At 42.2% G+C, this 27737-nt stretch overlaps 2 protein-coding genes across 3 annotated transcripts; one reads left to right on the top strand and one right to left on the bottom strand.

Moving 5' to 3' along the window:
* The first annotated feature begins 1440 nt into the window (after positions 1-1440).
* agt (angiotensinogen) lies at positions 1441-12106 on the top strand. Of its 2 annotated transcripts, none has more exons than XM_056291837.1 (7): positions 1441-1571; positions 7355-7800; positions 8101-8467; positions 8820-8944; positions 9632-9780; positions 10688-10844; positions 11360-12106. In XM_056291837.1, the coding sequence occupies exons 2-7, from the start codon at positions 7384-7386 to the stop codon at positions 11534-11536; spliced, it is 1392 nt and encodes a 463-aa protein (XP_056147812.1). In that variant the 5' UTR covers positions 1441-1571; positions 7355-7383; the 3' UTR covers positions 11537-12106. The 2 variants fall into 2 exon arrangements, with proteins under 2 accessions (XP_056147812.1, XP_056147813.1); XM_056291838.1 differs by having other exon boundaries at positions 1463-1571; positions 7358-7800.
* Positions 12107-14022: 1916 nt separating this feature from the next.
* On the bottom strand, positions 14023-27015 carry cog2 (component of oligomeric golgi complex 2). Its single transcript, XM_056291839.1, has 19 exons — positions 26820-27015; positions 26514-26571; positions 25817-25978; positions 25282-25347; positions 25122-25202; positions 24846-24949; positions 23567-23675; positions 22202-22381; positions 21441-21565; positions 20341-20467; positions 19913-20052; positions 18848-18909; positions 18613-18764; positions 18132-18317; positions 17869-17941; positions 16784-16926; positions 16151-16290; positions 15396-15579; positions 14023-15178 (listed from the first exon to the last, which is right to left on the bottom strand). Exons 2-19 carry the CDS (start codon positions 26568-26570, stop codon positions 15080-15082), a joined length of 2190 nt encoding a protein of 729 aa, XP_056147814.1. The 5' UTR covers position 26571; positions 26820-27015; the 3' UTR covers positions 14023-15079.
* Positions 27016-27737: the final 722 nt, after the last annotated feature.

Below are 27737 nucleotides of genomic sequence, written 5' to 3'. Positions count from 1 at the left end.
CAGCAATCCCGGATCTTCAAGTACAAAGTGTGGCTTATCTCCTTTAATGATGAGGGAAATTAGTTTGTCCTGCCCTGTTGAATCAGGTGCCAGCAAAGGACCTGTCAGAGGACAATACAATGTGCCTTGCGTCATATAAGTCAATTACCTAGTCTAAAGAACATTTGGAAGTTGTGTGTTCATTTCCCAAGATGTGCCATAATATTTAGGTTTGTCAGTCTTATTCAACATTGTAAAAATGTAGCAGCATATTGTATCAATAAACAGTGACATCGGCGTGTTTGTTCCCTAAACAGTATCATTAAGGTCTGCTCCAAAATAATCACAGTCCAGCAGAGAGACTTGTGCTCCCTCTGGGAGAAACGTGTGGCCCACAAAGCAAAAGGAATTATTAGCCAATCTGACCACGTCCTGTCCAGTGAATTCACTGTAATGCCACCAGGCCGGCGCTATAAAGTGCCCCCCAGGAAAACAAATCACTATTCTAAAGCCTTCATTCCTTCTGCTATCAGGTTGTTAAATACCGAGAGCAGTCATTTTAAATGAATGCTTTATATTGTTTTAAACCACAATAGTTGGTTTATACCTTGTCTGTTTTTCACATGGCTTGTGGACCTGTACGTTCACTGAATGTTGTATTGGAATGCAATGTGCAATGCATCTTAGGATGCTTCATTCATTTATTTATCTGTTCTATTCTTTTAACTTGTGTGACTTTTTATCCTTCGCCTGGTCCTTGCGTGAGTGAGCATGCAAGGCCAGATGAGGGTGACAGTGTGCATCTCTTGCCCATGTACTGATCTGTCTATTGTCTCTGACATACTGATGATTGCCACTTGTCTATGAGTTTGTGTATGGTTTGGGTATAATGTAAAACTGAATTGCCCTTCTGGGATAAATAAAGTTGTCTGAATCTGAATCCATTGTTCTCCTTGCTAATCCCCCCCCTTCAAACCATTAAAAAGATGTAAAATCTCAGCTATTATGGGAATTTGGAAAGTGTGTGTGTGTGTGTGTGTGTGTGTGTGTGTGTGTGTGTGTGTGTGTGTGTGTGTGTGTGTGTGTGTGTGTGTGTGTGTGTGTGTGTGTGTGTGTGACTGAGTGAACGTGTTTTTGTGTGCTAGGACGGCCAAATTATGCTTATGGATTTCACTTGTTTATCCCCAGAATGATGGGACAAGCTAACCTACAAAGTACATGAGTAATGTTTCCGGTAAAACTTTCCCCACTGATCAAATGATGACATTTCAGAAATGAAGCACTCACTCTAGGAAAAAAAAAAGAGCGGGGGCTCAACTCAAACAAGCTTGTGTTTCCCACAACTGACCAATTCCTCTCGTTATCTTGTGCGTGCTCGCTCTCTCTCTCTCTCTCTCTCTCTCTCTCTCTCCTACCCCACCCCAAATGCTGGCTGCGCGTCATTGCAGCTGAGCCCCTGCCACAATTCTGTTGGGGTTAATCAGTAACCAGGAGGGGAGAGCGGAGCCTGGCTGACGGCTTAAAGCAAGGGAGCTGAGCTGGACACCGCAGACCTCCCTACCACGCCGCATCAGCAGCAAACAGCACACACGGTAAGACAAACTAACCTTATTCACTACCACTGTGCTCATCATGTAGAGGCTAACACACATCTGGGGTCTCAAGTCCTTTGTTTGGTTTGACTCTTCGTCACCAAGGTCATTTTGATTTTTAGAGTAGCCACGGATGTATAAAATTACATCCAACGGAAAGAGAGAGAGAGAGAGAGAGAGAGAGAGAGAGAGAGAGAGAGAGAGAGAGAGAGAGAGAGAGAGAGAGAGAGAGAGAGAGAGAGAGAGAATTTTGGTGAAATGTTGAGCGTTCGCTACTTCGTGAAGAGATCCCTTTGACTTGCGATGTCATTCTGAAGGTGTCTGTTCGAGCGCAAAAAGTTGACGATGGGTCAGGGGCTGTCTGAAAGTCCAGCCTTAAAATGGAGAGAAGCGCAGCTGTCCGTAGACGAATCAGTGGTGATCGTGAGTGGAGCGCGTTATCGCTGCCAGGCCGGTGTGTGATCGGCGAGGCTGATCATGAACCAATCGCGTGTTTTTGACCTCAAGCAGTCAGCATGGGGAGACTGACTGTGACTCACTGCATATGAGTATTTGAGCACGCAGGTTTTATTGATCAGGATCCCAAGGCCATGTCCTGGTGGTGCGTGTCCAAATAGAGGAGACTCCAGTGTTTGCTCATCTCCGTCAGGGGAGTCCATCAGTCCACTCTCAACTCAAAGGATGAAGTCCTATTTTTTATGTAAGAGCAACTCAAGATTATGACATTCAGATGATTTCTATAAAAACGAAGGTAGTCTGTTGAAATATGGGAGGAATACCGACCACGTTGTCAACTGTAACAAACAGCAGGCTGAAATTATGAACAAAACCCTGTTTTGAAAAGTGCTGCCCAAATAAAGTGTATTATTAGTATTAGTATTATTATAATACTTCAACAAGAAGTTTGACTACCATCACCAGTAGACAAGAAAATGTGACAACTTAACAAAGTCTCATGATTTTGACTATTTGCTGTTAACCCTGATACAAGTATGCAGTCACCTGTTAAAATTAAAGCTTTGACCAAAGCGGCATCACCGAATATGAGGCTGTGCTTAAAACCATGCAGAGGATCCAAACCTTAAACTAAATCAAAGACAGTGGTTGAACCAAAATCTAAATCAACCTCGGCCGCTACGGCTCTGTGGGACAATGTCAGAATATGCATTTCTGGATGCTGTTCTCTCAATTACATAGTGAACAAACTGGTGTCAGAGCAACTGAGCAGCAATTTCTTGTAGCAGTAGTATCTAGTGAGTTGTAGTTTGAACATTTTACTGTGGCTTGTTGACACAGCATTCTTAGTTAATCTGCTATTGGCCACCTTAGAATTAGACGTATACCATATTTTAGTGATTATTTGGCACAACACACATGCACGCACTGATGCTCTTCATTATCTATGCGTCCTTTGTTACTGAGGGTTGGGCCTGCTCTTATTCACTGGGCACCAGGAGAGCGGACACACAAAGAGGAACGAATCAATCATTGACATGCCGCTCTATGCCTAGTGTCCCCTCCAGCCAATCCTGTCAAAGATGGAAAACCAGATTCAGCCAGATTTCTGACCAAAGCCACAGTAATGGGGATTCACCATTCAAAGTTACACCTGGTTGGTTGCCCTGCCTTTCAGTGTGCTGCATGTAACAATGTAGTCCAAACCAGTTCCTTTACCACATCCTAGGACTCAGTAATGATACCATATTAAAACCTGAATTCCTTGTAACTTAACAATTGTAATTTGTGTTTTTGTATCACCCATGTTCAATAGGGTGTGTGGGCCAAATGTCACAATCATTGAAAACAAGATTGTCTGATCATAAAAGTTGCAGAGAAGGAGAAAGGAGCTTAATTTGCCTATTGTAAAGATTTTGTGGAAGTGAATCAATGCATTCAGACTTTGAGATGCATAGGCACAGAAACAGTTAACAAGATCTTGAAAAGGGAGGCCTATTTGAAAAGCACCCTGGGTACTATCTCACCTTTATTTATATAGCACTTTTCAAAACAAGTTAGAAAGCACTTTGCAAACAATTAAAAAGGCAATAAGCAAACAGTTAAAATATTAAGATAAAATCCAATGAAAGCTATCAAAACATACAGTAAAATCAATCAAACAAAAATAGATAAAATACAAGATAAAATACAACAAAAGGATTAGCAAAAATTACAAACGGTAAAATAAATAAAAAGCAAGTACAAAATGTTGAGTTTTAAAAAGCGATGTAAAAGAAGACCATGTGTTAGCTTCCATGATTTCCTCTGACAAGTCATTCCACAGCTGAGGGGCCCAAACAGAAAAGGCCTGGCCACCTCTGCTTTTAAGGTTTGACCGAGGAATTGCCAGGAATGACCCACCACAGGTTCTCAGGTTGCATTCAAGCTCGTGGGAGGTCAGGAGGTCAGCTATATATTCTGGAGCTAGCCCTCTACAAGCCGAAAAAGGGATCGTTAAAATTTTAAAATCCCCTCTAAGATGGACTGGGAGCCAATGAAGTGATTTTAAAACCGGTGTGATGTGCTCTCCCCTGTTGGACCTGGTTATGAGTCTGGCTGCAGCATTTTGAATCAGCTGAAGTTTACTGAGGTTTTGTTGTGTGAGGCAGGAGAAGAGTGCATTGCCGTAATCTAACTGGGATGAAATGGATGCTTGAAGTACTGTTTCTAAGATCTTGGCAGATAAAAATGACCTGATTTTTGAAAGTTTTCTTAGTTGGAAACATGATTGGACAACAGAATTAATATGTTTGTCGAAGTTGAGGTGGTTATCAAAGATAATACAGAGGTTTCTGCAGGAGTTAAATGAGAGGGGACCAAGATGGGAGGAATTGTAATTCTGTGCCGAGTCTGAACCCATGATAATAACCTTGGATTTTTCCAAGTTTAACTGTAAAAGATTTGACGCCATCCAGTTATTGATATCTGCAATACACATGTGGAGGTTATTTAATTGATTGGTGTCATTAGTGTAAAAGAGGTGATAGATTTGTGTATCATCAGCATAGAAATGGAAACTGATATTGTATTTTTTAATGATATGACCAAGCGGTAGCATGTAAAGGGAAAATAGTAAGGGTCCAAGAACAGATTCCTGTGGAACTCCATATTTTAGCGGTACTAGAGCTGATTGATAGTTCCCAATTTCCACACCAAAATGACCTTCCTGAAAGATACAAGTGGAACAATTTAAAACTGAACCTGAAATGCCCACCCAATATTTAAGACATTTAATCAAAATATTATGATCAACAGTGTTAAAAGCCACAGACAGATCCAACAGGAGTAATACAGTGTTGAACAAAGTCTGCTGCTAAAAGAAGATCATTTAAAACCCTAAGGAAGGTGCAGTGTCTGTGTCGTGAACTTCCCTAAAACCTGACTGAAATTTCTCAGAGACCATCACTGTTCATGAAAGAAATTACTTTTTCTACAATATTTTTTTTTCTAAACCCATTGCAAGAAATGGCAATTTTGAGATTGGATGGAAATCATTAAGATTGTCTGGATCTAGTGTGGGTTTTTAAGGAGAGGTTGTACTACTGCCATTTTAAAATAACGAGGAACAAGGCCAGATGAGAGTGAGGAGTTCAATAAATCCACCAGAAATAGACCGGTTATCACAAGGGTATCTTTAAAGAAATGGGTAGGAATAATATCAAGAGAGCAGGTGGAGCTCTTCATTTTGGCAATAGTTTCAGTTAAGATTTTCAATTGTCAATTCATCAAAAAAGGTTAAGGTACAGTTGGTGCTAGGAGGAGAGGGTTCAGTAACAGTCTGGGCAACAAAAAAAATACTGTTTCTGAACTTGATTGATTGATTGATTGATTGATTGATTGATTGATTGATTGATTGATTGATTGATTGATTGATTGATTGATTGATGGTTTTGATTTTGTCAGAGAAATAAGACCGAAACTGTTCACATTTGTCAATTGACAATGTTGAAGGGGTGTCTGGGGTTAGATCTACGTTTATTAATAAAGTCATTGTAATACTTTTCTCTGACCGTTTTTGCTGCTTGAATAAAAGTCTTCATTAGATCCTCCAAAGTCAGCAAGTCTGCAGGCCAACTAGAACCCCTACATTTTCATCCAGCCCTCCGACACAACTGCTTTAGAGATCTGTCATTGGTTAGCCAGGGCTGAGGTGTGATTTTGGGTTTTCTAGCTGTTAAGGGAGTCAAAGTGTCCAGAACAGAAACACATGTTGAATTGAAAGTGGTAGTGGCATCAATAATACTTACTGAAGAATCAAACCCTATGCCAGAGGAAACAAAAGCGTCACAAAATTTAGCAGCTGAGGTGGAATTAAAAATGCAGAAATAGGACGGGCCTGTGTTATTATTGACTGCATTATGGACACAAGTATTAAAAAGGAGGCACTTATGATCAGACACCACACTTTCTTGGCATACAACATCACTGATCTTGATGGCATAATACAACACCGGGTCAAGAATATGTCCTTTATTGTGAGTAGGTCCTGTTAGAGCACAAGAAAAGTTAAAAATATCAAATAGCTTTAGACAGTCTCTGGCTAGAATATTGACAGGACAGCACACATGAATATTAAAATCATGCAAAATCGGGATATTTTTGTATTTTGACATGATGATGCAGAGTAGTTCATAAAATTCATTTATAGAACCAGATGATTTTGGTGGTCTGTATACTAATAAACACAAGATTTCCACGGAACCATTTTAAAGGAAAGCAAAGACGCTCAAATGAAGAAAATATGCCAAGGTCAATCATTGAGCATTTAAAACAGTTTTTATAAAACACCGCCATGCCACCTGCCCTGCCTTTGGCTCTAGGCTTGTTTAAATAAGAGTAGCCAGGAGGTGGCACAGTGTCATCTATGGCCAGCTAGGACACAGGAACCATAAAAAAAAGTCAACATTATAGTAGAAAATCGTCGCAAATAAAACTTTTGTTCCCTAATGATTGCATTTTGAGGAAGCTGAAAATGATGGGCAAAGGAGGAGAGAGAGGTACTAAATTGGGCTGGCACTGAATATGAGTTAGAAATGTATAATAGGCAGATCTGCAGGAAGGAGGGTTGTAGGGCCTGCGACTTATGATTACTGGTATATTGGCTCTTAGTCAATTATCAGATAGTTTGTGCAAATAGAGACTAAAATTAATGGTTAAAAGACTCATATCCCTCTTGCTTGGGTGCAAGATGTCTTTTCTGTGGAGGTCTTGCCTTCTCCAGAATGAGTCAGTGGCTAAGAAAAATATAGCCAGTAGGAGCACAAAAGTTCTCCAACCAACTGTCCAAACTAAGAAGATGGTTGAACCATTCACATCCTTTTATCATGGTCGGAACTGGACCGGGATGTATGCATATATGTAACTGTTTAATTTTTATTTGAGTCCCATTTGGGGTGGCATGGTGGCCCAGTGGTTAGCACTGTTGCCGCACAGCAAGAAGGTCCTGGGTTTGAACCCCAAGCCATCCCAGGTCCTTTCTGTGTGGTGTTTGCACATCTGTATTTTAGGCACCTGTGTGTCCTCTGATATTGAAAGGTGTTGAGAACGGCAAGGGCCAAAACATGTCTGGCAGCGCATAATGAATAATGAAATGAATTAATTGTGGCTCCCGGTTTTTAAGAGTGCGAGCCTCCATGTACCTTTTCTGACCATTCAAAGGATCTTAATAATCTGTGTTTGCCCGCTTATCAGGGATTCAAGAATCAGTTAACGATAAAAGAACAAAATTATTAGGCTGTTTTGTTCAAGCTCGCTCATCTCATACTAATAATTCTTCTTCTCCACAGAAGAATCGATCGGATCGAAGGAAGGTAAAATGCAGAAACTGCGGTCCCCTTCTCTTCTCCTACTATTTTGCTGCTGCCTTTCAGGAAGCCAAGCAAACCGGGTCTACGTTCACCCATTTTACCTCTTTGCTGCCGACAATGTCAGCTGTGAAACCCTTCAGACGCAGACTTCCAAGTCACTGGAGACACTTCCTGTGGCCACCCTTGACAATGAAGTGCAGACGCCTGACAGCAGGGACCCATCAGACCAAGACGGGCTGAGGCAGAACATCACCCAGAGGACAGCAGTTCTGGCAGGACTGTCCGACGCTCTTGGCCTCAGGATGTACCAAGCTCTTAGCAGCGCGCAGAGCAGCATCAATACCCTCCTGTCTCCAGTCAACACCTTCGGCTCCCTCATCACCTTCTACATGGGCGCCTCAAAGAAGACGGCACGCTCATACCAGGTTCTTGCTTTTACCTTGTCATTTCTTGAGGAATTAGTGGGGGAAAAAGAGTGTTGTAGCATAATAAAATCAGTCAGTGAGCTCTTCAGTATTGATATATTCCAAATGGGCTTTCGGACAATCATCTGTTAACCTATTTATTTGATATCATGAACGACTGAATGAATGAATGGCTTACTGGTGGTTAAACTGAAAAAAAAGCTGCTGATACAGTCCAAATCTGCAGCATCTAAAGATGAAGCCTGGTACTTTCAGAGCACAAAGATTTGAAGTTATCCAAACCCTTCCCTCTCCTGCCAGCTCTTATTAGGCCTGAACAGACACACTGATGGAGCGGATTGTGTGTCATTGGTGGACGGGCACAAGGTCCTGAGGACCCTTCAGAGCATCAACTCTCTGGTAGATGACGGACCCAAAGACGAGATCGACACCCAGGTGTGGGCCTTCGCTCCTCAGGATGCTCGCCTTTCAGAGGACTTCATTAAGGGCACACAAGACTTCTCCGACACATCCTTCATCCGTGGCGTGGACTTCTCCAGGCCCCAGAAGGCAGAGGTGCTGCTGAACACCTTTGTAGAGAAGACGTCAGAGGGAAGGGTGAAGAGACTGTTCAGTGATCTGAGCTCCAGCACCAACCTGCTGTTCATTAGCTCCATCAGCTTCAAAGGTCTGTCTGTCTGCCTGGCACTTCTTTAAGAACACCATGTAACTGGTCACCCTTGACCAAGATGACAACATTAACATTATTAACTCATAGTATTTCTTCATCTGACAGAACACTTCAGAATAATGTTTTTGTTTGAGATGGATAACATTTTCTCTGTCTGTCATATCATAATCAACAATTACACTTTTCCTTTTGGTACACATGAGGCACCAATATAACTACTACTTATGATTACAGCCAGATTCTGAATTCCCGAACTTGTTATGTTGTCTTGAAGCACCAATCCAAATGTGAGGGATTTGTGCGACAATGTGTTACAGTATGTTCTGTGAACCTGTCTGTGTCTGTGTAGGTAACTGGAAGACAGCCTTCCAACCTGAGAAGACCACCCTGCAGGCCTTCCATGTGGATGAAGCAACAATTGTTATGGTTCCAATGATGACCCATACGGGTCAGTACCAGTACTTCAACGACAAGGTAACTCTGATAAAATTGTATTTTTGGTGCTTTAGCATTTTTGGCACTTTTTCGGAAATGCATTTCTCGGTGTCCGGGTAGAGTGGTGGTCTATTCCATTGCCTACCAACGTGGGGATTGCCAGATCAAATCCCCATGTTGCCTCCAGCTTGGTCGGGCGTCCCTACAGACACTATTGGCCGTGTCTGTGGGTAGGAAGTCAGATGTGGGTATGTGTCCTGGTCTGTGCAATAGCGCCTCCTCTGGTCGACCGACCAGAGGAGGCGCATCCCCCTGGCAAAACTCTTCACTGTCAGGTGAAAAGAAGCAGCTGGCGACTCCACATGTATCGGAGGAGACGTGTGGTAGTCTGCAGCCCTCCCCGGATTGGCAGAGGGGGTGGAGCAGCGACGGGGATGGCTCAGAAGAGTGGGATAATTGGCTAAATACAATTGGGGAGAAAAAGGGAGTAAAAAAATCAACAAACAAAAAAACGTATTTCTCTTCTTCACAAGATAAGTGTAAAACAAGGAGTACATTTTCAAAAAGTACAGGGGATAAATAGGAGTGTTGGTTGTGGAGGAGCATGAAATACCTCACACCCTCCACACTTGTTGGCTATAGCTCTCACACATACCACAGCTTGTAAATAAAGTCACTCCTTTAAAACTTGACTAATCCTTTGTTTTATATGACATTGCCATGAAGAAATTGCAGTGCACAGTGGTGAAGCTGGCTCTGAGCAAGCGCTCCTACATGTTGCTGGTTGTGCCTCATGAAGGGGCCAGTCTGGATGATATCGGAGCAAAGCTAAACATCGACGTCATCTCTGACTGGCACCGGGACCTCAAAGAAGGGTAAGTCTCTTATCTGGGATCCCTGTAATATTGTTTGGGGGGTGACATGGCTCAGGAGGTAGAGCGGGTCATCTAGTAATCGGAAGGTCGCTGGTTCAACCCCCGGCTCCTCCAGAGAGCGTGTCGAAGTGTCCTTGAGCAAGACATTGAACCCCTAACTGCTCCTGATGAGCAGGTTGGCGCCTTGCATGGCAGCCTCCACCACCCGTATGTGAATGGGTGAATGTGAGGCATACACTGTAAAGCGCTTTGAGCGGTCGGTCAGTAGACTAGAAAAGCGCTATATAAATGCAGTCCATTTGTGTGGACAGTTTTTGTAAACAGAATCCAATCAATTCTACATAACCTTTCCCTGGCTCAAAGCAAGAACTCCATGACCCATGATGAAATGTCCCATTTTTTTGTTGAAGCGTTTTTAGCAGTGTCCTTATTTTCACTTAGTCTCTTATGTAATCATTATCGGTATTCAAAGGTAATCTTGATCCACCAACAACCATGCTTGGTGATAAACATTTCTTTAACAAGCGAAGTATTTACAAAATCTCATGATATTTGTGAAAACCTTTTGAACATGTCTAGTTTTCAATATCTGTCAAATACCCAGAAGAAGAAAAAATGTTTGAATTTCAATCCTTTTCTCATTTCCCAAGCTGTAGGAACAGTGAGTGTGGACAAAATGTGCCAATCAATGTATTTGCGTCAGGAGAAATAACCCTAGTCAGCAGTTGTCTATCACCCCCCCCCGCCCGCAGTCAATCAGTACTGTCTTATCGAATCCATATGGACCATATGCTATAGCCAATATAGATTTTTAGGGAAGGAGTGTCCGCAATAATTCCATGTCAGCCAAGTTAGTTCAAGAAGTAAAAATCTTCTGTCTCTCTCTTCTCCTGTGTGATCCTTCTAGTCTGTTGGAGCTATCTCTGCCCAAGTTCTCCATGTCATCTGTGAATGAACTGCATGACTTGCTGACGAAAATAGATCCAGAGGTTGAGACTGAACTGCTGGGCTCCAGAGCTGAGTTTGATCGACTCACTACCACCAAACCCTTCACTGTAGATAAGGTGAGGTTGGATAGTCTCCATCTCATGTTGTAGAAATTCATTATGTGGGGCATCCGGGTAGTGTGGCGGTCTGTTCTATTGCCTACTAACATGGAGATCGCCGGGTCAAATCCCCGTGTTACCTATGGCTTGGTCGGGCACACCTACAGACACAGTTGGCCATGTCAGCAGGTGGGAAGCCAGATGTGGGTATGTGTCCTGGTCGCTACACTAGCGCCTCCTCTGGTCAGTCGGGCACCTGTTCAGGGGGGAGAGGGAACTGGGGGGAATAGCATGAGCCTCCCACGTGCTACATCCCCCTGGCAAAACTCCTCACTGTAAGGTGACAAGAAGTGGCTGGCGACTCCACATGTATCGGAGGAAGCGTGTGGTAGTCTTCAGCCCTCCCCGGATCGGCAGAGGGGGCAGAGCAGCAACCCGGACGGCTCGGAAGAGTGGGGTAATTGACTGGATACAATTGGTCATTGTGTGTGTGTGTGTTAGTGTCATTAACCCATGCTCCTATATGCTCTCAGGTGTTCAACAAGGTGTTGTTCGAGATGTCAGAAGAAGGCAGTGAAACTCAGAACACGAGCCCGGATGCAGGCGTGCCATTGAAGCTTTCCATCAACCGGCCATTCTTTTTTTCTGTCACAGAGGGAAACTCTAACGCCATCCTCCTGCTGGGCAGGGTTTCCAATCCTGCACTTTAAATTCGTATGGTGCTCGACATAACTATAAATGTAACCACTGAAACAACGTAAAATGTCCGTCATACCAACCCAACTGTACAAAAAAAAATGAAGGTTTTAATTTCCATTGATTGAAGTCAGTTAGTCTAAGGAAAACGTTCTTAGGCCATCCACTAGGCTTTTAACTCAATTTATGTGTGTAGGGGGAATAAAGCACAGCCTCTCCTAGAACGATTAATGAATCTTCTGCAGTATTTTGTTCAACAGTCATTTTCCACAACACAACTGATCTCTCCCATAGACTTGTGGTGTAAATGGGTGAGAGGTTGCAGATACTTGATCCATCTGTCAGTATTTATCAAAATATGTTGCTGTGGACGGAGTCGACCCGAGCAGCATGTTGAAAGCGAATGTCTCATCTGTAAAGTTTATTATAGCAGTGTTCTGTACAGTATGTGTCGTAGAGTAGGCAGTAGACATGATTCTCTATGACAAATGACCGATACTTTGTATATTGTTGTTAAGTAAGAGTTTATTTTTGTTTCGTTATAAGTTGTAATCGCTTAAATAAAACATTCATTCTCATTTTAATCGAAATATACATTTGTTTATCTCGTCATCATCTTTGTATGTCCTTATGCAAACCAAACTGCATGAGCCGTTTCAAGATATGATCCTTAAACTGAAATTAGCATGACGTGTGGAACCAGACCCATCCTCCTTAAAGAAATCTGATTGTTTCCATTTGAATTATGAGTCCTCAAGAGATTCCCTCAACTATATTTCTCATTGCCGCATCACAAATCTGAGAACTGGACTTAAGTGCTGCACAGCCACAGTCACATTTTGACAGTGTTGGGAGTTGCAACTATGGGGTCAGATTATTGGTGATGTTTATGATTTTCCTTTTTTTCCGGATTTTTCCCCTTTTTCTCCCCAATTGTACTTGGCCAATTACTCCCACTCTTCCGAGCTGTCCCGATCTCTGCTCCACCCCCTCTGCCGATCTGGGGAGGGCTGCAGACTACCACACGTCTCCTCCGATACATGTGGAGTCGCCAGCTGCTTCTTTTCACCTGACAGTGAAGAGTTTTGCCAGGGGGATGTAGCGCGTGGGAGGATCATGCTATTCCCCCCCAGTTCCCCCTCCCCCCTGAACAGGCACCCGACCGACAGGGCACTAGTGCAGCAACCAGGACACATACCCACACCCGGCTTCCCACCCGCATACACAACCAACTGTGTCTGTAGGGATGACCGACCAAGCCGGAGGTAACATGGGGATTTGAACTAGCGATCCCCGTGTTGGCAGACAACGGAATAGACTGCTACGCTACCCAGACGCCTGCGATGTTCCTTTTTTTGTGTCGTTTTCTTCATGAACATCTCATTTTTTCTATTTTTAGATTAATTTTTGAACCATCACACCCATCTCAGTCTTATTTTTCCAGATCATCACATCTAGTCTCTCCCACGTCTTCGTATCAAAGCACATTAACACCGCACACCAAAGGAGTCTTAAAGAATAGCAATAGTGTCCTAGCAATATCGTGTTAACACAAAGCTCTTAATTTTTTGCGTGTGCACTTGTGTGTACTCAAGCTATTTCCGGAACTGTACATAGTGCCATAAACCAGACAATAACAAAAAATGTTTATTGGGGCTGAGGTACAAAAATCAATTTATTCTGGAGTGGCCGTTACACCATGCCATTTTTTAAGTTAGTAATAAAAGTGGATGGGGCGCTCGGGTAGCGTAAAGGTCTATTCCGTTGCCTACCAACACGGGGATTGCCGGTTCGAATCCCCGTGTTACCTCCGGCTTGGTCCGATGTCCCTGCAGACACAACTGGCCGTGTCTGTGGGTGGGAAGCAGGGATGTGGGTACATGTCCTGGTCGCTGCATTAGCGCCTCCTCTGGACCGAAGTGGTGGGGAATAGCATGATCCTCCCACGCGCTACATCCCCCTGGTGAAACTCCTCACTGTCAGGTGAAAAGAAGCGGCTGGCAACTCCACATGTGTCAAGAGGAGGTATGTGGTAGTCTGCAGCCCTCCCCGGATAGGCAGAGGGGGTGGAGCAGCAACCGGGACGGCTCGGAAGAGTGGGGTAATTGGCCGGGTACAACTGGAGAGAAAAAGGGGGAAAACTCACAAAAAAATGAAATTAAATAAAATTAAATAAAACTTGATACATACTTAACGTAGAGATGAGGCATGTTTATCAAATGTAGTTAAAAATTAGCTGCCATACACATCATGTCACTAATGCCCCAGAAGGTCTATTAATCTTGTTCTTGTGAAATCAAGACTATTAGTCTTAATCTAAAATCCGCTTTCAGTTGGTACATGCGAGTGTGGCTTCTTACTTTCCTTTTCTCTAGTGTGACAAGGGTTTAGGTGGTAGGATGCGTGCATCTTAGTTGTGGAGAGAGGAGCATTTCCAAGCACTTATTCACTACTGCAGTAACCGACCTGCTTACATCACCCCTAACAAACACACTGCATCCAAAGTTCTTTAACATTTAATTACCAAGTTCATTATATTGGTATAATTTTGATGAAAATAACTCACAGTAGTCTTTCCCACATTTAAATCTGATCCTTCACCTGATAACAGGATGGTTGTTTTTAAGAATAATATATTATGACATTCCTTTATTTGAAAGTTACACTTAAGAGACCCTTTTTGACCTTTGAACTCTGGCCAATGAAACATCAGTCATGACAATCCCCGCTGAACAGTCAAAGTAAACCAAAACACCCACATCATCTCAGTCATTCTGTAAAGAACCCTTCTCTTGTACCATTTCATTCAATACACTATCTCCAATTAACAGCACATAACACCTCCAATATTGTTGCAAATATTAATAATACCAATCCCAATGTTAATTATTCTCCCATATGAAAATTCTTCCACATCATCCATTACAGACATTGAGAGATGGCAGTTCTTAATCTGCCCACAGTTGCCCAGATAAAACTCTGGCAGGGCTTGGTAGCTCCTAGTGGACTTCTGCTGTCAGTGACTTGCAGAATAACCTTGGTCAATTGCAGTGTTGGCAGCTGAGTAAAATAGAACATTATGTGGTCTAATATGATTGAAATCCTCATGTTCCTTGCCCATCATTTCAAAGTGTATCATTTAAGAAAAGATGAACACAGTATCAATGATGAGTAAATGATACAATTTGTTTTAGCTACAGATATGTCAGAAAACTGGTTTATGTCACAAACTTAAATCAATGTTGATCACCGATTTTGATAGTATAGTAAAATTCAAATAAACCATGACTTCTGCTTGGATTTGTTAATGAGTACAGAATTTATCCCTAAGAACATAAATGAGATATAGTTTCTTTCGGTTTTCTTCAACTGGGTATTAAGAGTCACGTGACTCCCAGTAGTCTGTGATATTGATGGAATATTCTGCACCATCTTCTTTTGCTGCTGGACCAAGAATATTGTACGTTATGCCCATATCGTCGAGCCTGAGGTGGATGGAGGGTTATGATACCAAGTCTTGCATGAAAACGGTTTTGGTTGCTTTTGTATTAATTGTTCTACTGGTTCTGTTCAGCCAGCTCCCGGGCTTCCCGGACCAGCGCCATTAGTGTAGAGAACATGGAGATTTCAGTCGGATTGAGACCCATCTTCTGGATCTGAGACAGACAAATGCACACAGCAGTGAGAGAGATCAATCAAATACACCTCAAACAGCAAGACACCAGCACAAGTCTGTGTAATTCCAGAATTTTACCATGCATGTGTGATTTTTCCCCACAGCAATGTTTCCTTAAAATAAAGGCACAGTTTTGCATGCAGAGTATAAGCCTATATTCCTGTTAAGTATCTAAACATATGTGCGTGTGGTCCTACCTGTTCTCCAAGGTACTCAACGTCTAGTGCCAGCTGCAGCCGAATTTTGCTGTCATCCGTCGGCACACCATTGGTGCCTGTGGTCGCTGCCATGGCTGCACCCTTCCTTGCCTGTTTCAGTCTCTTCAAACTCTCCTCCATTTTCCTCACTGAGCTCAGCACCTCTGAGATGGTCTCATAGTACCTGCATGTCAAGGGGGTGATATGTCGAAAATGGATGAAATATAAAAGGTGCTCAAGTGAGAGATTTATACAGAAACAACACACATGCAGAGGTTACAAACCTACAGAACATGCACACACAATGTTTGATGAAGTGAAGACTCAGTAAATGAAAAGTTATTAAAACAAAAGAAAGATGGCCGCAAACTTCTTGCTGGCTCTGTTGATACTGTGCAATAAAAAGCAAGAACTTATTATGAAGCTAAAAGAGAGACGCACCAAGGTCATTTGTAACAAATTGTGTTTTCATCTAATGGTATGGCTGTCAGTCATTCAACAGAACCTGCTGATATCAGATTAGCCAAAACAAATGCATGTCCAATTATACTCAATTGCTGTGAACACTGGTGATGCTGATATCTGTACCTCTTTGTGTGTGTGTGTGTGTGTGTGTGTGTATGTGTATGTGTATGTGTGTGTGTGTGTGTGTGTGTGTGTGTGTGTGTGTGTGTGTGTGTGTGTGTGTGTCCGTATGTTTGCCCATTTGCAATGTGGACCTGTAAGCCCTGTAGATGCATGTGTAAAAATCCCACCTTTGTGTGCAGTCAGACAATGTAACACGAAGCCAGTCCTGTGCAGTAGCAGGAGTAACTAGTCCCATTGAGTCATTTAGCAGTTGATGTAATGGATGCAAGGCATTGTCCATGTACGCTGATGCACGCACTGGAGCTTCCTGTCCAGAAAGGAAGTGGAATGTTAGCTCTGAAAATGATTCTTTAAGGAGCTTGATATCAATTGTTTGTCCATTTTTTTAAGACTAAATCGCTTCTTTCATTTACCAAAACTTACAGTGGGAAGTCTGTGTGTGTATCAGTGACTACACTGTGTTCACTCAGCAATGTTAAGTCAAAGCCTGGTAACTAATACAGAGCATGACACTAGCCAACCCACTAAGACGCTCGCTCTTTCACAGTTACACACACACACACACACACACACACACACACACACACACACACACACACACACACACACACACACACACACACACACACACACACACACACACACACACACACACACACACACACACACACAGAGCAACCCTCACATTTATCTTTTAAGAAAAATCAAGGAAGCAATGCTGGCATTCCAACAGCTATTCTCACAAAATGGCTGTGAAATAATAGGAAGTAAGCGATGACAAGTAAACAGGCCACACAGACCTTATTTGTCCTGCGATAGAGGCGTGGCACCTCAGAGGCACTCTTCAGGAAACGGCAGCACCGTTCAGTCAGGTGCTGGGTCATCCTGGTGTTTAGAGTGGGGATACTACCTGACAGACAAGCCTTGGACTCCCCTAGAGCATCTGAATAGGAGGGAAAGTACAACTGAGTATGATTTAAAGTACTTGGATGTTACACAGCAGAAGACGCTTTAGTAGTGAGGATGGAAAATCAGCCTAAAATTTTGGTTTAAGCTTGGTCGCATAATATTTTAGTTTTGATGCATCTTCAGAATTTGAAATGAATACTTAACAGCTTACAGCTATTAAAAATCTTTTTCTTTTTTGGATTTTCTCCCTATTTTTCTCCCCAATTGTATCCGGCCAATTATCCCAGTCTTCCGAGCTGTCCCAGTCACTGCCCCACCGCCTCTGCCGATCCGGGGAGGGCTGCAGACTACCACATGCCTTCTCCGATACATGTGGTGTCACCAGCCGCTTCTTTTCACCTGACAGTGAGGAGTTTCGCCAGGGGGATGTAGCACGTGGGAGGATCACGCTATTCCCCCAAGTTTCCCCTCCCCCTCGAACAGGCACCCTGACCAACCAGAGGAGGCGCTAGTTCAGCGACCAGGATACATATCCACGTCTGGCTTCCCACCCACAGACACGGCCAATTGTGTCTGTAGGGATGCCTGACCAAGCCGGAGGTAACACGGGATTCAAACTGACGAACCCCATGTAGGTAGGCAATGGAATAGACCGCTACGCTACCCAGGGTTGTTAAAAATCTATCTTAGAATGATAAGAGAAAAAAGACATTAATCACAGGATCACAAAATCCTCTTCCTTGATAGCCCAAAACATAAATTATGATGATACAAAAGATCGATATTGCACATTCGTAAAACAAGCCTGAAAGTTCACTTCAGATTTTCACTAAGGTGCCCTGTTAACCATCCAATTTCTGAATTTATTTGAAGTCCATATTATCGATCAATCTTGCTCACCATTGCCTGCAGGAAATAACATTAAATATTCTAGCCCAGGGGAACCTTGAGTAAATTTCCCACATGGATAAATTACCTTCAAATATAGTGAAGTTTTTGAAGCCGATGCCCACCAATCTTTGTCTGATCATCTTTGATAACTCTGAGATCTAAAAGAGAAAGAGCGAAGAGAATTAAAACATCTACTTCAAGTCTGTGATCACTATAGAAAGGGACACAAACAGAAAGTCTGTCACTCCAGCTTAATTTAGACAAAGGTATAAACAAACTTGTCTGAAACAATATCATAGAGCAGTTTGATTGCACTATGTATTGTATGAAATAAATGTGCATGTGTACATGCTCCTGTAGCTTTTGGACATCCGCTGCTATGTAGACCAGCTGCTTGGTGGAAAGGGAGGTGGGACTTCCGCTTTCACTGCCGGCTTCCTCCAGAGAGGTTCGACTAGATGTGGAAGATGCAGAGCTAGGCAGTGGCCTGGTTGGTTCTTTAGTCACCTCAAGAGATGGGGTTTTAGTCAGCACCTAGCAGGACACCAATAAAGATGAGCAATAACTAGCTTTTCTTTGGCATTCTTTGGCATTATGGACTCAGATATTCAAGTTCTTTGAATATTGGTATTTTATGTACACCTTTTGTTATTCTATTTTCAGAGAATTGTTATTTTATGTACACTTCTCTTTTAGATCCCAGAGTTATCACACCAGCGTATGCACTCTAAACTCGGATATACCGATTTAGGCCTTAATGGTATTAAAAATGACACTTAGGGTTTAAAGACCTATCCTGGTTCAAACAATATCACAAGCAGTACTATACCTCATCGAGGAACTTGGCGTATCGTGAGTAAAGCTGCAGCGTAAGCTTCCAGAGGCGGTGGGCCAGCGGTGCAAGGTAAACCTTGTCTGACCAACACCTCACAAGACAGGACCACAACACCTGAGACACCTGGAGGTGGTATGTACTGCCGGCTGGAAGTATGCAGACAGTTATGCAGTTAAGTAGCAGGATAGGCTCATGATAATGGTGTTCACTCTCAGGAGAAAAAGCTTACCTGGAGCTGCCCCTAATCCATCACTTATGGCATTCTCTAAATTCCCTGCTATTTCCTTGAACCTGTAACAAGAGGAGAGCAGAGGAGAGGAAAGGAGAAGGATTCACAAAACAAGCAGTATTTGGGCTTGTTCCTCAAAACTGCTATTACTTACAAACAAATAGAACATGACATGTAGAAACTGTTGTGTCCCATTTGTTTCCACAGTGGGGTTCAACAGGGCAGGATGTTTGTACCATGACATGGACACATGGGAAATAATTTTAACATGCACTCACCTTGACCCACATAGAGGGACGTGAGTACTATGTACATCACAAATAATGTGTCTGTGTGTTTGGAGTGGGCAACTCGGGTAAACAAACAAAGTAAAAGACATGATGTCCTACTTCCCCGTTATCTCTTCAGATCAATAGCTAGTCAGATGAAGTGTAGTGTCATGTATAAGCTGCAACTACCAGTAGTCTGGAAGCAGTCTGCAGTATTGAATTATATTTTTTGTCATGGTTGATTTAAAACTTGCCATTTCTTAGCAGGTTTCCACATCGCCAAAAGTAGAAGACACTGTTAGAATTGCATACTTAGCCTATCCTTTAGTTTCTGTAAAGAATGCTGGCAACCTTAGTGGCGTGCCGGTCCAAGTGTTCTCTAGAGACCTTGAGGTTAGACCCACTGAATCCTTCAGCCTACATGTTACACAATACCCTTCCCATTGATTAATTTCAGACTGTATAAATCCAAGATGACTGACGGGTGTAGTTCCATTCCAAAGCAATATTCTACATTTAAAAATTAAATGGAAATCTAGATCTGACAACATGATCACTGGCATGAACATAAAACCAATAATAACTTTTAATATGGTACTCTTTGCATTATCAGCTAACTGAACACCCAGTATTTTTTTTTTCAAATCCCTTCATATGTTTTGAGTTGTAGTCTCCTGACTGAAGAGGAAGTCCCATTTGCTCTGGAAAATAGATGCAAGGAGAATATTGTGAATATTGTGTATGATTAAGGGTGCCAGGGTGTCCGGGATGTGGAGCCTAGAAAGGGAATGTGTACCGTAGCTGAAAGTAGACGGGCAGGTTCCACTTGTTGTGGAAGCTTATGTATGAGGGGTGAGCTCTCAGCCTCTTCACACTGGCTTGCGAACTGCACTGGCGCTCAAACCTGCGCACAAACTCCATACTCACACTGTAGCGCTAGGAGAGGAAAACAAGCACAATGGCACAATGTTAACATAAGCAGAGGCAGGCAGGCACACACACACACACACACACACACACACACACACACACACACACACACACACACACACACACACACAAAAGTGAGACGACATATTCCTTCTTTAAAATAAATAAGCAGAGGCAGACCTTTGGATGGTTATCCAAAGGTCTGCCTCTGCTTAAGTTCTGGTTAAGCTCTCACACAAAAACACACACATACAAGCACAAACACACAAATACAAACAGAAAGTGTGGAAATACCTCATAAAATATGTCGGGGTTTCCAGGGTTGAACAGGTAGGCCAGCCGTTCCTCTATCCCGCGGATTATCTCGGGCCACACAGAGTTGACCAGAAAATCATAGCCTGGCACTACATCTGCTTTGTCACTGAGAGGTGAGGGGACATTAATGTGTAGGATATTATCAAATGATCTTTACAGGACACTACAACTGCCTTGCTATTGAAGAGAAACAGGGCATTCTCAAATGCTAATACCACTGTCAACGCAAACCCCAATATTTTCCCCTTAACCCAAGCAGGGTTCAAATCCTTAAGCTGACAGCTGTGTGATCTTTGTGAAAACATAATTAAATAAAAAAAAATATTTAAAAAAAGGCTGGCATGACTATGACATTTACGCATAAAATGTATGTAATAAGACACAGCCTGGACATTGAATATCTTACACTTATGCAGCTGAAATAAGACACGCTGCATTACTAGAAGAGGTAGATTTTCAAGAGAACCAAAAGTCCCATACACAATTTGTGCTGTTAAATCTTAAATTTGAAAATATATGTGTCGGGATGATAAAACAATATGCACAGAAGCCACGCTTCACTATCTTTTCTGCTGGCAGTAAGAGCATAAACAAATTTGGACATCTTTTTAATTTTTTTTCTTTTTTTTCCCCCCTTTTTCCCCCGAATTGCATCCGGCCAATTACTCCACTCTTCCGAGCCAGGGAGGGCTGCAGACTACCACATGCCTCCTCTGATACATGTGGAGTCACCAGCCGCTTCTTTTCACCTGACGGTGAGGAATTTCACCAGAGGGATGTAGCGTGTGGGAGGATCACGCTATTCCCCCAGTTCCTCCTCCCCCCGAACAGGCGCACAGACCGACCAGAGGAGGCACAAGTGCAGCAACCAGGACACATACCCACATCCGGCTTCCCACCCGCAGACACGGCCAATTGTGTCTGTAGGGACGCCCGACCAAGCCAGCAGTAACATGAGGATTCGAACCAGCGATCCCCATGTTGTTAGGCAACAGAATAGATCGCTACACCACCCCGACGCCCTGGACATCTTTTTCATATTCAACATGATGACCTTGGTTCCAAAATTGCATTAATACCTGGATATAGCCCCTCCAGTCACCTCTCTAAGCAGTCTACAGTGATGAGGAACAAAGTCAAGCAGTCTGGAATACATTTGCTGGAGTCCATTTGGGTTTGATTTCACCAACTCTTCTACTATCACCTACAAAGAGCACAGGAGGATAATAACGAAAAAAATAAGGCTTATATTTATTTAGATCCCCATTAGCCACTGTATTGTAACAGTAGCTACTCTTCCTGGGGTCTCAGTAAGTATTTTTTTAAATAATACTTCAATAACAGAAGGTACATCAATACACATCCATGACATTCATGCTACACAATAAGACACATCCATGACATTCATGCTACACAAAACATGGCACAACCACTAAGACACGCAACAACCATACCAACTCAAAGCCTGTCCAATACGTATGATAGCTCTATATAATAATTTAACCTCTTAAATGGTGAATAGGGGAAACATAATATGGGGGGGTACAAAAATGATGAAGATACATATGAAGAATAGCTTTACTTTTGGCAGAGCTTTTAAAATTAGTTTATGGTTACTCGTGTTAAAACTTTCTGTCCAAAAGCAAAAGATCTCAAGAGGATCACTCCCTGTCTGCTCACGTCTCTATAAAAAAAACAAACTACGCCATTCTGGTTGCTCAGGGGACTAAATGGCATGCATAGTGTTCATGAAAATCTGAGCCATAGATCTCTTCTATTTTATTTCCCATAAAAAGACATTTAATGATCCATTTAAAAAAAAAAAGTAAATGGAGTCTACCTGGTCTGTGTATGGTTTGACCAGCACCTGTCCTACCAGGGCTTCAGCATCTCTGGTCTTATCTATGGTGGCATAGGTCCTCAGGCAGTGGCGCACCATGTCCACATTAGTTGTCTGCAGTCCCTCAATCAACAATCCCTCCAAAGACTGCTGCAGCATGGAGGTGATACCTGCAATACGCTGGGAGAAGGAAAAAATGGTGAAGCATCCACAGAGGCCTCTGAGCAAAGGTATAATTAAATTGTCCGAAATACGATGCAACGTAATCATTCCAACAAATAAACAGAAATAGTGACTTATCCATTATGAGAGTTTAATCAAATAAGTTCAAGTAAATCACGAAGATCTATCAATCAATTTTATTGAACATGTTAAAAAAATAAGCAACAAAAACAAACAAACAAAATCATCAGCAACATATAAGCGACGAATAAGCAACTCAAATAATACCGATCATGTTCAAGAAGGGTAAGAAGAAGTTGAGAACTTTTCTAGTCCTACCCCCTTATACTATTTTATGATTGCATGATAATAGACAATAACTGATAATGGAAAATTAAAGTTGAATTTACAGCCATCAGTGTCCGTGATATCTATCTCAGTCAACTCAACCAAATCAACCCATTTGGACGAGACAAAACAAAAAATGAACCGGTCACTGGTCCATCTCATAATGGTTCCAATATTTTGTTTCTGAAGAGTCTTTTGTGATGTGAAGATGAAGAGAACGTTAAAGGTTTAACAATAGTTAAGACTGAAAAAAGACTGAGCAAATTCTGGAATGATTTGTACAAAAATGTGCTGCATAAAATTAAGGGCATGACCCTGTAACAGTCGAAATTGGGAAATTTACCTTTAAGACATACTTGCCTAGACACAAGAGAAGCAACATCATCAGACAGTGCCTTGTATTCTTTGAGTTAGTTGAGTGGCACGCATGCTGTGAATGGATGCATGATTTTTGGCTCCTGTTTTTCTTTTGCCTCTCAACTCAAAGAGTGACGTTTGGGTTACGTGTGGCCTCTGTTTTATTCATGTGTGATGGAATAGTAGCCGTATAACCGGGCTTGGTAAGGTTGATGTGTAGTAATAAACGACAAGCTTCGTGGAATCCCAGTACTTGTGTGGATGAGTTTTTGCCTATCTTCCCCCTTCCCACTTTCCAAGCTACCTCAACCAAGAAACACGGACCCAAACTGTTACAACCCTCACCTTTTTCTGTGAATTTGGAGTAGATAGTGAGTAGTGAGATAGTGAGTGTAAAAAAAACACCAAAAAAAACGTAATATTTTGTCAGGTAATTGTTTAGTTGATGAACGTATGAAAGGTTGATAGACAGGCAGCCAGACTGATTAACAAACTTACAGGTCTGACTTTGTCCAGCAGGGGCATGCCTTTGCTTTGTACAGCATGGAACTGCAGCTGGTTAAACTCTGTAGCTATCCTTTCCAAGATCTGACCTGCTAACAAAGGACTATAGATAGACAAAGAGATACAGAGAGTCAGACAGATAGATTAACAGACAGACAGACAAACCAAGTTACTAAAACATTACAGAAGTGATCAAGCCTAACCACATGGAGCCTCTGATATTCTCAAGCACTGAATAAAAGTCAATGTGGTGGCTGATAGCACTGGTTTGGTCTGTTATTCAATGGCACCCCTAATAAATGTAAAACTCAGTTGTTACATTGCTAAGAAATAGAACGTAGTTGATCCATGATCCGTATGGGTCGCTCCTCACGGTTTGGCATGCTTGTGAACTGCAGATTAATTGCAAAATTTAACCATAGTGAGGTAAAGTTTTACTGCCGCTGTTACTTTTTAAAGCGATAATTCCCTAAATCTCAATGCAGAGTTGCAGTGAAAAGATAGACAAGTCAGATGCATGCTGCGTTTTACTCTGAAGCACAACGATTGGTTGATTATGCAAAAGAAGCCGTTGTGTGGTCACATGAAGAGAAGACATGTTGAATCCCAATCAATCAATCAGGGATGCTTGTGTTGCAAAAAGTACAGTAACAGTCATGGCTCGCAGAGGAGCGGAAGAACTTGAAAAGCCTCCCGCATCATTTAAGCCGTATGTATGGGAGCACTTTGGCTCCCTTGTAAAATAAATTGATGGAAGAAGGTTGGTTGACAAAACCGTTATGAAGTGTAGGCATTGTACCATGAGAAAGCCATATGAATGGCAATAAATTGAGCATGGCCACTCATTTAACACATCACCCTGAATGTTGTTTTCATTTAAGGCCATGGGTAAAAGTTCATTGCTTTAAGTGTTTTACAGAATAAATGGAAAGCAAAGTTATATTTGTTTAGGGGGTTTTTTTTGGATCTGAAAAATGATCAAATCCATGACTCAAAATTATGATACAATCCAAACTGTGAGTTTCGTGATCGACTGCAAAGAAGGCTGTTCAGGTTCTGAAGCTAAAAACTTAGACAAATAAAATATAAAATTACAGCCTGGCCTCATTGCTCTGCACGCACTGTCACAGATTACTTTTGAGAGGACTTATGTCAAGGCAAATCTAATCAATTTTACATTATAAACCTGCTCATGGACATTCAACACATTTTTTAGGAAATTAAAAGGACCCAAGGAAACATGGCTATTTGCCAATAACCTTCTGTTCATCACCTGCTGATTTCAAGAGAGTTTGACACTTTGGAGTTCTGAGAGTGGAGGATCTTCTCAATCTTCTCCACAGAACGCACCACCTGGATCAGTCTAAGCACGCATACCTGGTGGACAGAAGGTGTGATTGAATTGTTGACTGAGCCCTGTTAGGAAACTTTCATTTCACCAGCCCCCAACATTGCCAGCCTATCATAGGGTTTTTCTGGGCAACCAAGAAAAATCCTATGATAGGAAGGAATAAGCATTAAAGGACACAATGACAGTTCGATGACGTACCTTTTTCTTCTGTAGGTCATCCTGTTTGGATAGTTGGTTGTCAATGGCCTGAATCACCTCATTCACACAGGAACGCAGGCTCTTGGAAAAAACAACAGTTAGATGACACACATACACACTCTGCTGTTCACAGGAAATAAGGCATTTACATAAATCATACCATGACTTCCTCTCGTAACTGGCCAAGGGGCACGGACAGCTGATTGAGAGCCTTATCCATCCCAACCTGAGGTATGAGAGCAGAGGGATTGGGTGTTTACAGAAAAGCCTTCTTTAACATGCTAAAATTAACTTAAAAAATAGACGAGTGGTATGATACACTCTCTCAATCATTCCAAGATATACTTGAGAACAGCAGAATGATCAAATGTTTACAACAGAGTAGGTGTCATGAATGAATTTCTAGTTTACCCGGGTAGTATGATACACTCTTTCAATCATTCCAAGATACACTTGAGAATAGCAGAATGATCGAATGTTTACAATAGAACGAATGAATTTCTAGTTTGCCTTTTAGACATTATGTGTAAGACTGTACAAAGGATCTGGAAAGTGCTTTCTAACCGCCTCATATTCTGTCAAGTTTCACAGTAAGTTGCAAGACAACAATAATAACTGGCCCACTACCATTTGCTAGTTGTGAGACCCGAAACTACAATTGGAGTAACTACAGCGCCGCCAAAACTTTCACCCACCAAGTTGGTGGAGAGGTTAACAAAGTCAGCGTAGTCTTTGTTGATGAGCTCCACCATGGCTGTCTTTAGTAACTTGTAGTAGAGTTCCAGGTCTTCTCTCATCTCTTCCAGCTGGACCTGCTTCCGACATTCTGCCACAAACTGGTCAACGTCAAAGTCATCCTAAGAACAGACGAGTGGGGGCAAAATGATCATAGGACAAAAAAAGAGGGCAAAAAGGGTTCAAGGCAGAGCAGCAATAATAAGAAACACAATCAAACAACGTCTATTAGACAGACAGACAAAGGAGGGCCCAGTATGACACAGACAGGCTTTGTCGACGAGACAGACTTGTAGACCGACTGACATGTAACGTTACAGAGACAGGTAGATTGGCTCAGATTCATCAGCTCAAATAGTCGCAACACCTTCTTATTCTTGCTAGACAGCTAACATAGTTTAGTTGTTCAAGCTAAGCTAGCCATATCATTTCGAATATCAGCAGCATCCGCAACTTCCTATAACCATTATTTAACGCTAAAGCTTGGCTTATTGCAATTTTACTATACTCAAACACGAAAGATTTATAGGACCCGGAACAGCCAGTAAATACAGCTAACTTAGCTAGGTTAATATTAGTTAGCTAACCTAAGATACCTTGTTAAGTTTGGTAGCTAACGTGTTAGCACGGCGAGGATGTTTACATAAAAAGTCACACCTTCATAAACACGTCCTTGTCGAAGCACAAGGAATCTGGTCCCTTTGGTAAATTCATCCTGCATTAGAAAACAATGTGAAAGATTCACACTCAGACGGCTACTAGCTGTCTGCTGATGAGAAGCTTCCCATCGACTTCCGCAAACATGGCAAACACACCACAGAGGAAGAGAAGTGGGGAGACGTCATGCCTAAAGTAAATGCGACTCCTACAGGGCGCCAAGGCCAAGTTACTGTGGCTAAATAAAATACGTGACAAAGGACTTTATGCATGCGCAATAGATTAATATCAATAAGTGACAAATACTTTATGCACGCTCACACCAGGTGGCTGGTGTGACAGAGAAGATGCAGAAGACAGGAAGAAACGGAAACGGATGATCCACTGTGGCGACCCCTAACGGGAGCAGCCGAAAGTAGTAGTAGTAGTAGTAGTAGACTTTATGCATGCTCAATAATCCAGGTAAGAAAATGCTAGTTTTTAAATTATCAGTGTTTTAATGTCTGCGATCAAATTTACTGCTAGCAATAATTTTCCATGCTGAAGTTTCCTTGAGTAAGACACAAAATTCCGACTGCCTCATAGGGTGTTGTTCTGATGCTGGCTCTGCTATCTGCCCCTTAGATGGAAAGAGGAAGGAAGGAAGGAAGGCGAGGATAACAAGCCGAGTTACCATCACTGCAATCACGGTAGTTAGACTTACACATTTTTTGTGTAACTACGATGGGTGTCAAAACCATGACACACACACCAGCCATCGGACTTTACTTCTTGAGTTGTCACGTCCAAACCATGCTGTAGTCCATCTGTTTTGCCTCTCTCCAAGCAGACTCTGTCAAAATTATTTATACGGTGAGCCAAATGTGTATTTCAGACAACACAGGCAGGTAAATCACATAGCTTTCACGAAAAAGTAAACTATTTTCTTTTCTAATTTGCTGTCTTAGGCTTTATAAGTGTTGGCCTCTCACTGACTACGTCAATAGAAAAAGGTGCACCACATGCAAAAGCAAATAGCGTGTGGGATTCAGTCGGAATTTGACGATTTTTTCCCCCGTGTATTAAATTAAATTAGATTGACTCAATTACATCAGATTATACGTTAATAACCGTAGCGCTTGAGTCATTCGTTTAGAAAATAAGATTAATTAACCAATGACCTGAGCGGTCCAGTGTGGTTTTAAAGCTCATCCCTCAGGCAAAAAAAAAAAAATCAGAATATCT

The sequence above is a fragment of the Lampris incognitus genome, chromosome 13 (assembly GCF_029633865.1).
Source record: "Lampris incognitus isolate fLamInc1 chromosome 13, fLamInc1.hap2, whole genome shotgun sequence".
NCBI classification, from domain to species: domain Eukaryota; kingdom Metazoa; phylum Chordata; class Actinopteri; order Lampriformes; family Lampridae; genus Lampris; species Lampris incognitus.
The sequence above is the reverse complement of the archived record's forward strand: the minus strand, read 5'-3'. Positions and strand labels throughout refer to the sequence as shown.

What these genes read in the sequence shown, in the direction of transcription:
- agt (XM_056291837.1), top strand. Translation starts at nt 7,384, where the DNA reads ATGCAGAAACTGCGGTCCCCTTCTCTTCTCCTACTATTTTGCTGCTGC. An exon ending in AGACGGCACGCTCATACCAG is followed by an intron (nt 7,801 to 8,100) that starts GTTCTTGCTTTT and finishes CTCTCCTGCCAG; the next exon opens with CTCTTATTAGGCCTGAACAG. An exon ending in TAGCTCCATCAGCTTCAAAG is followed by an intron (nt 8,468 to 8,819) that starts GTCTGTCTGTCT and finishes GTGTCTGTGTAG; the next exon opens with GTAACTGGAAGACAGCCTTC.
- cog2 (XM_056291839.1), bottom strand. Translation starts at nt 26,570, where the DNA reads ATGAATTTACCAAAGGGACCAGATTCCTTGTGCTTCGACAAGGACGTG. An exon ending in TGCTGGACAAAGTCAGACCT is followed by an intron (nt 22,382 to 23,566) that starts GTAAGTTTGTTA and finishes TCCTTCTCCCAG; the next exon opens with CGTATTGCAGGTATCACCTC. An exon ending in ACTGGAGGGGCTATATCCAG is followed by an intron (nt 20,468 to 21,440) that starts GTATTAATGCAA and finishes CTCACCTCTCAG; the next exon opens with TGACAAAGCAGATGTAGTGC.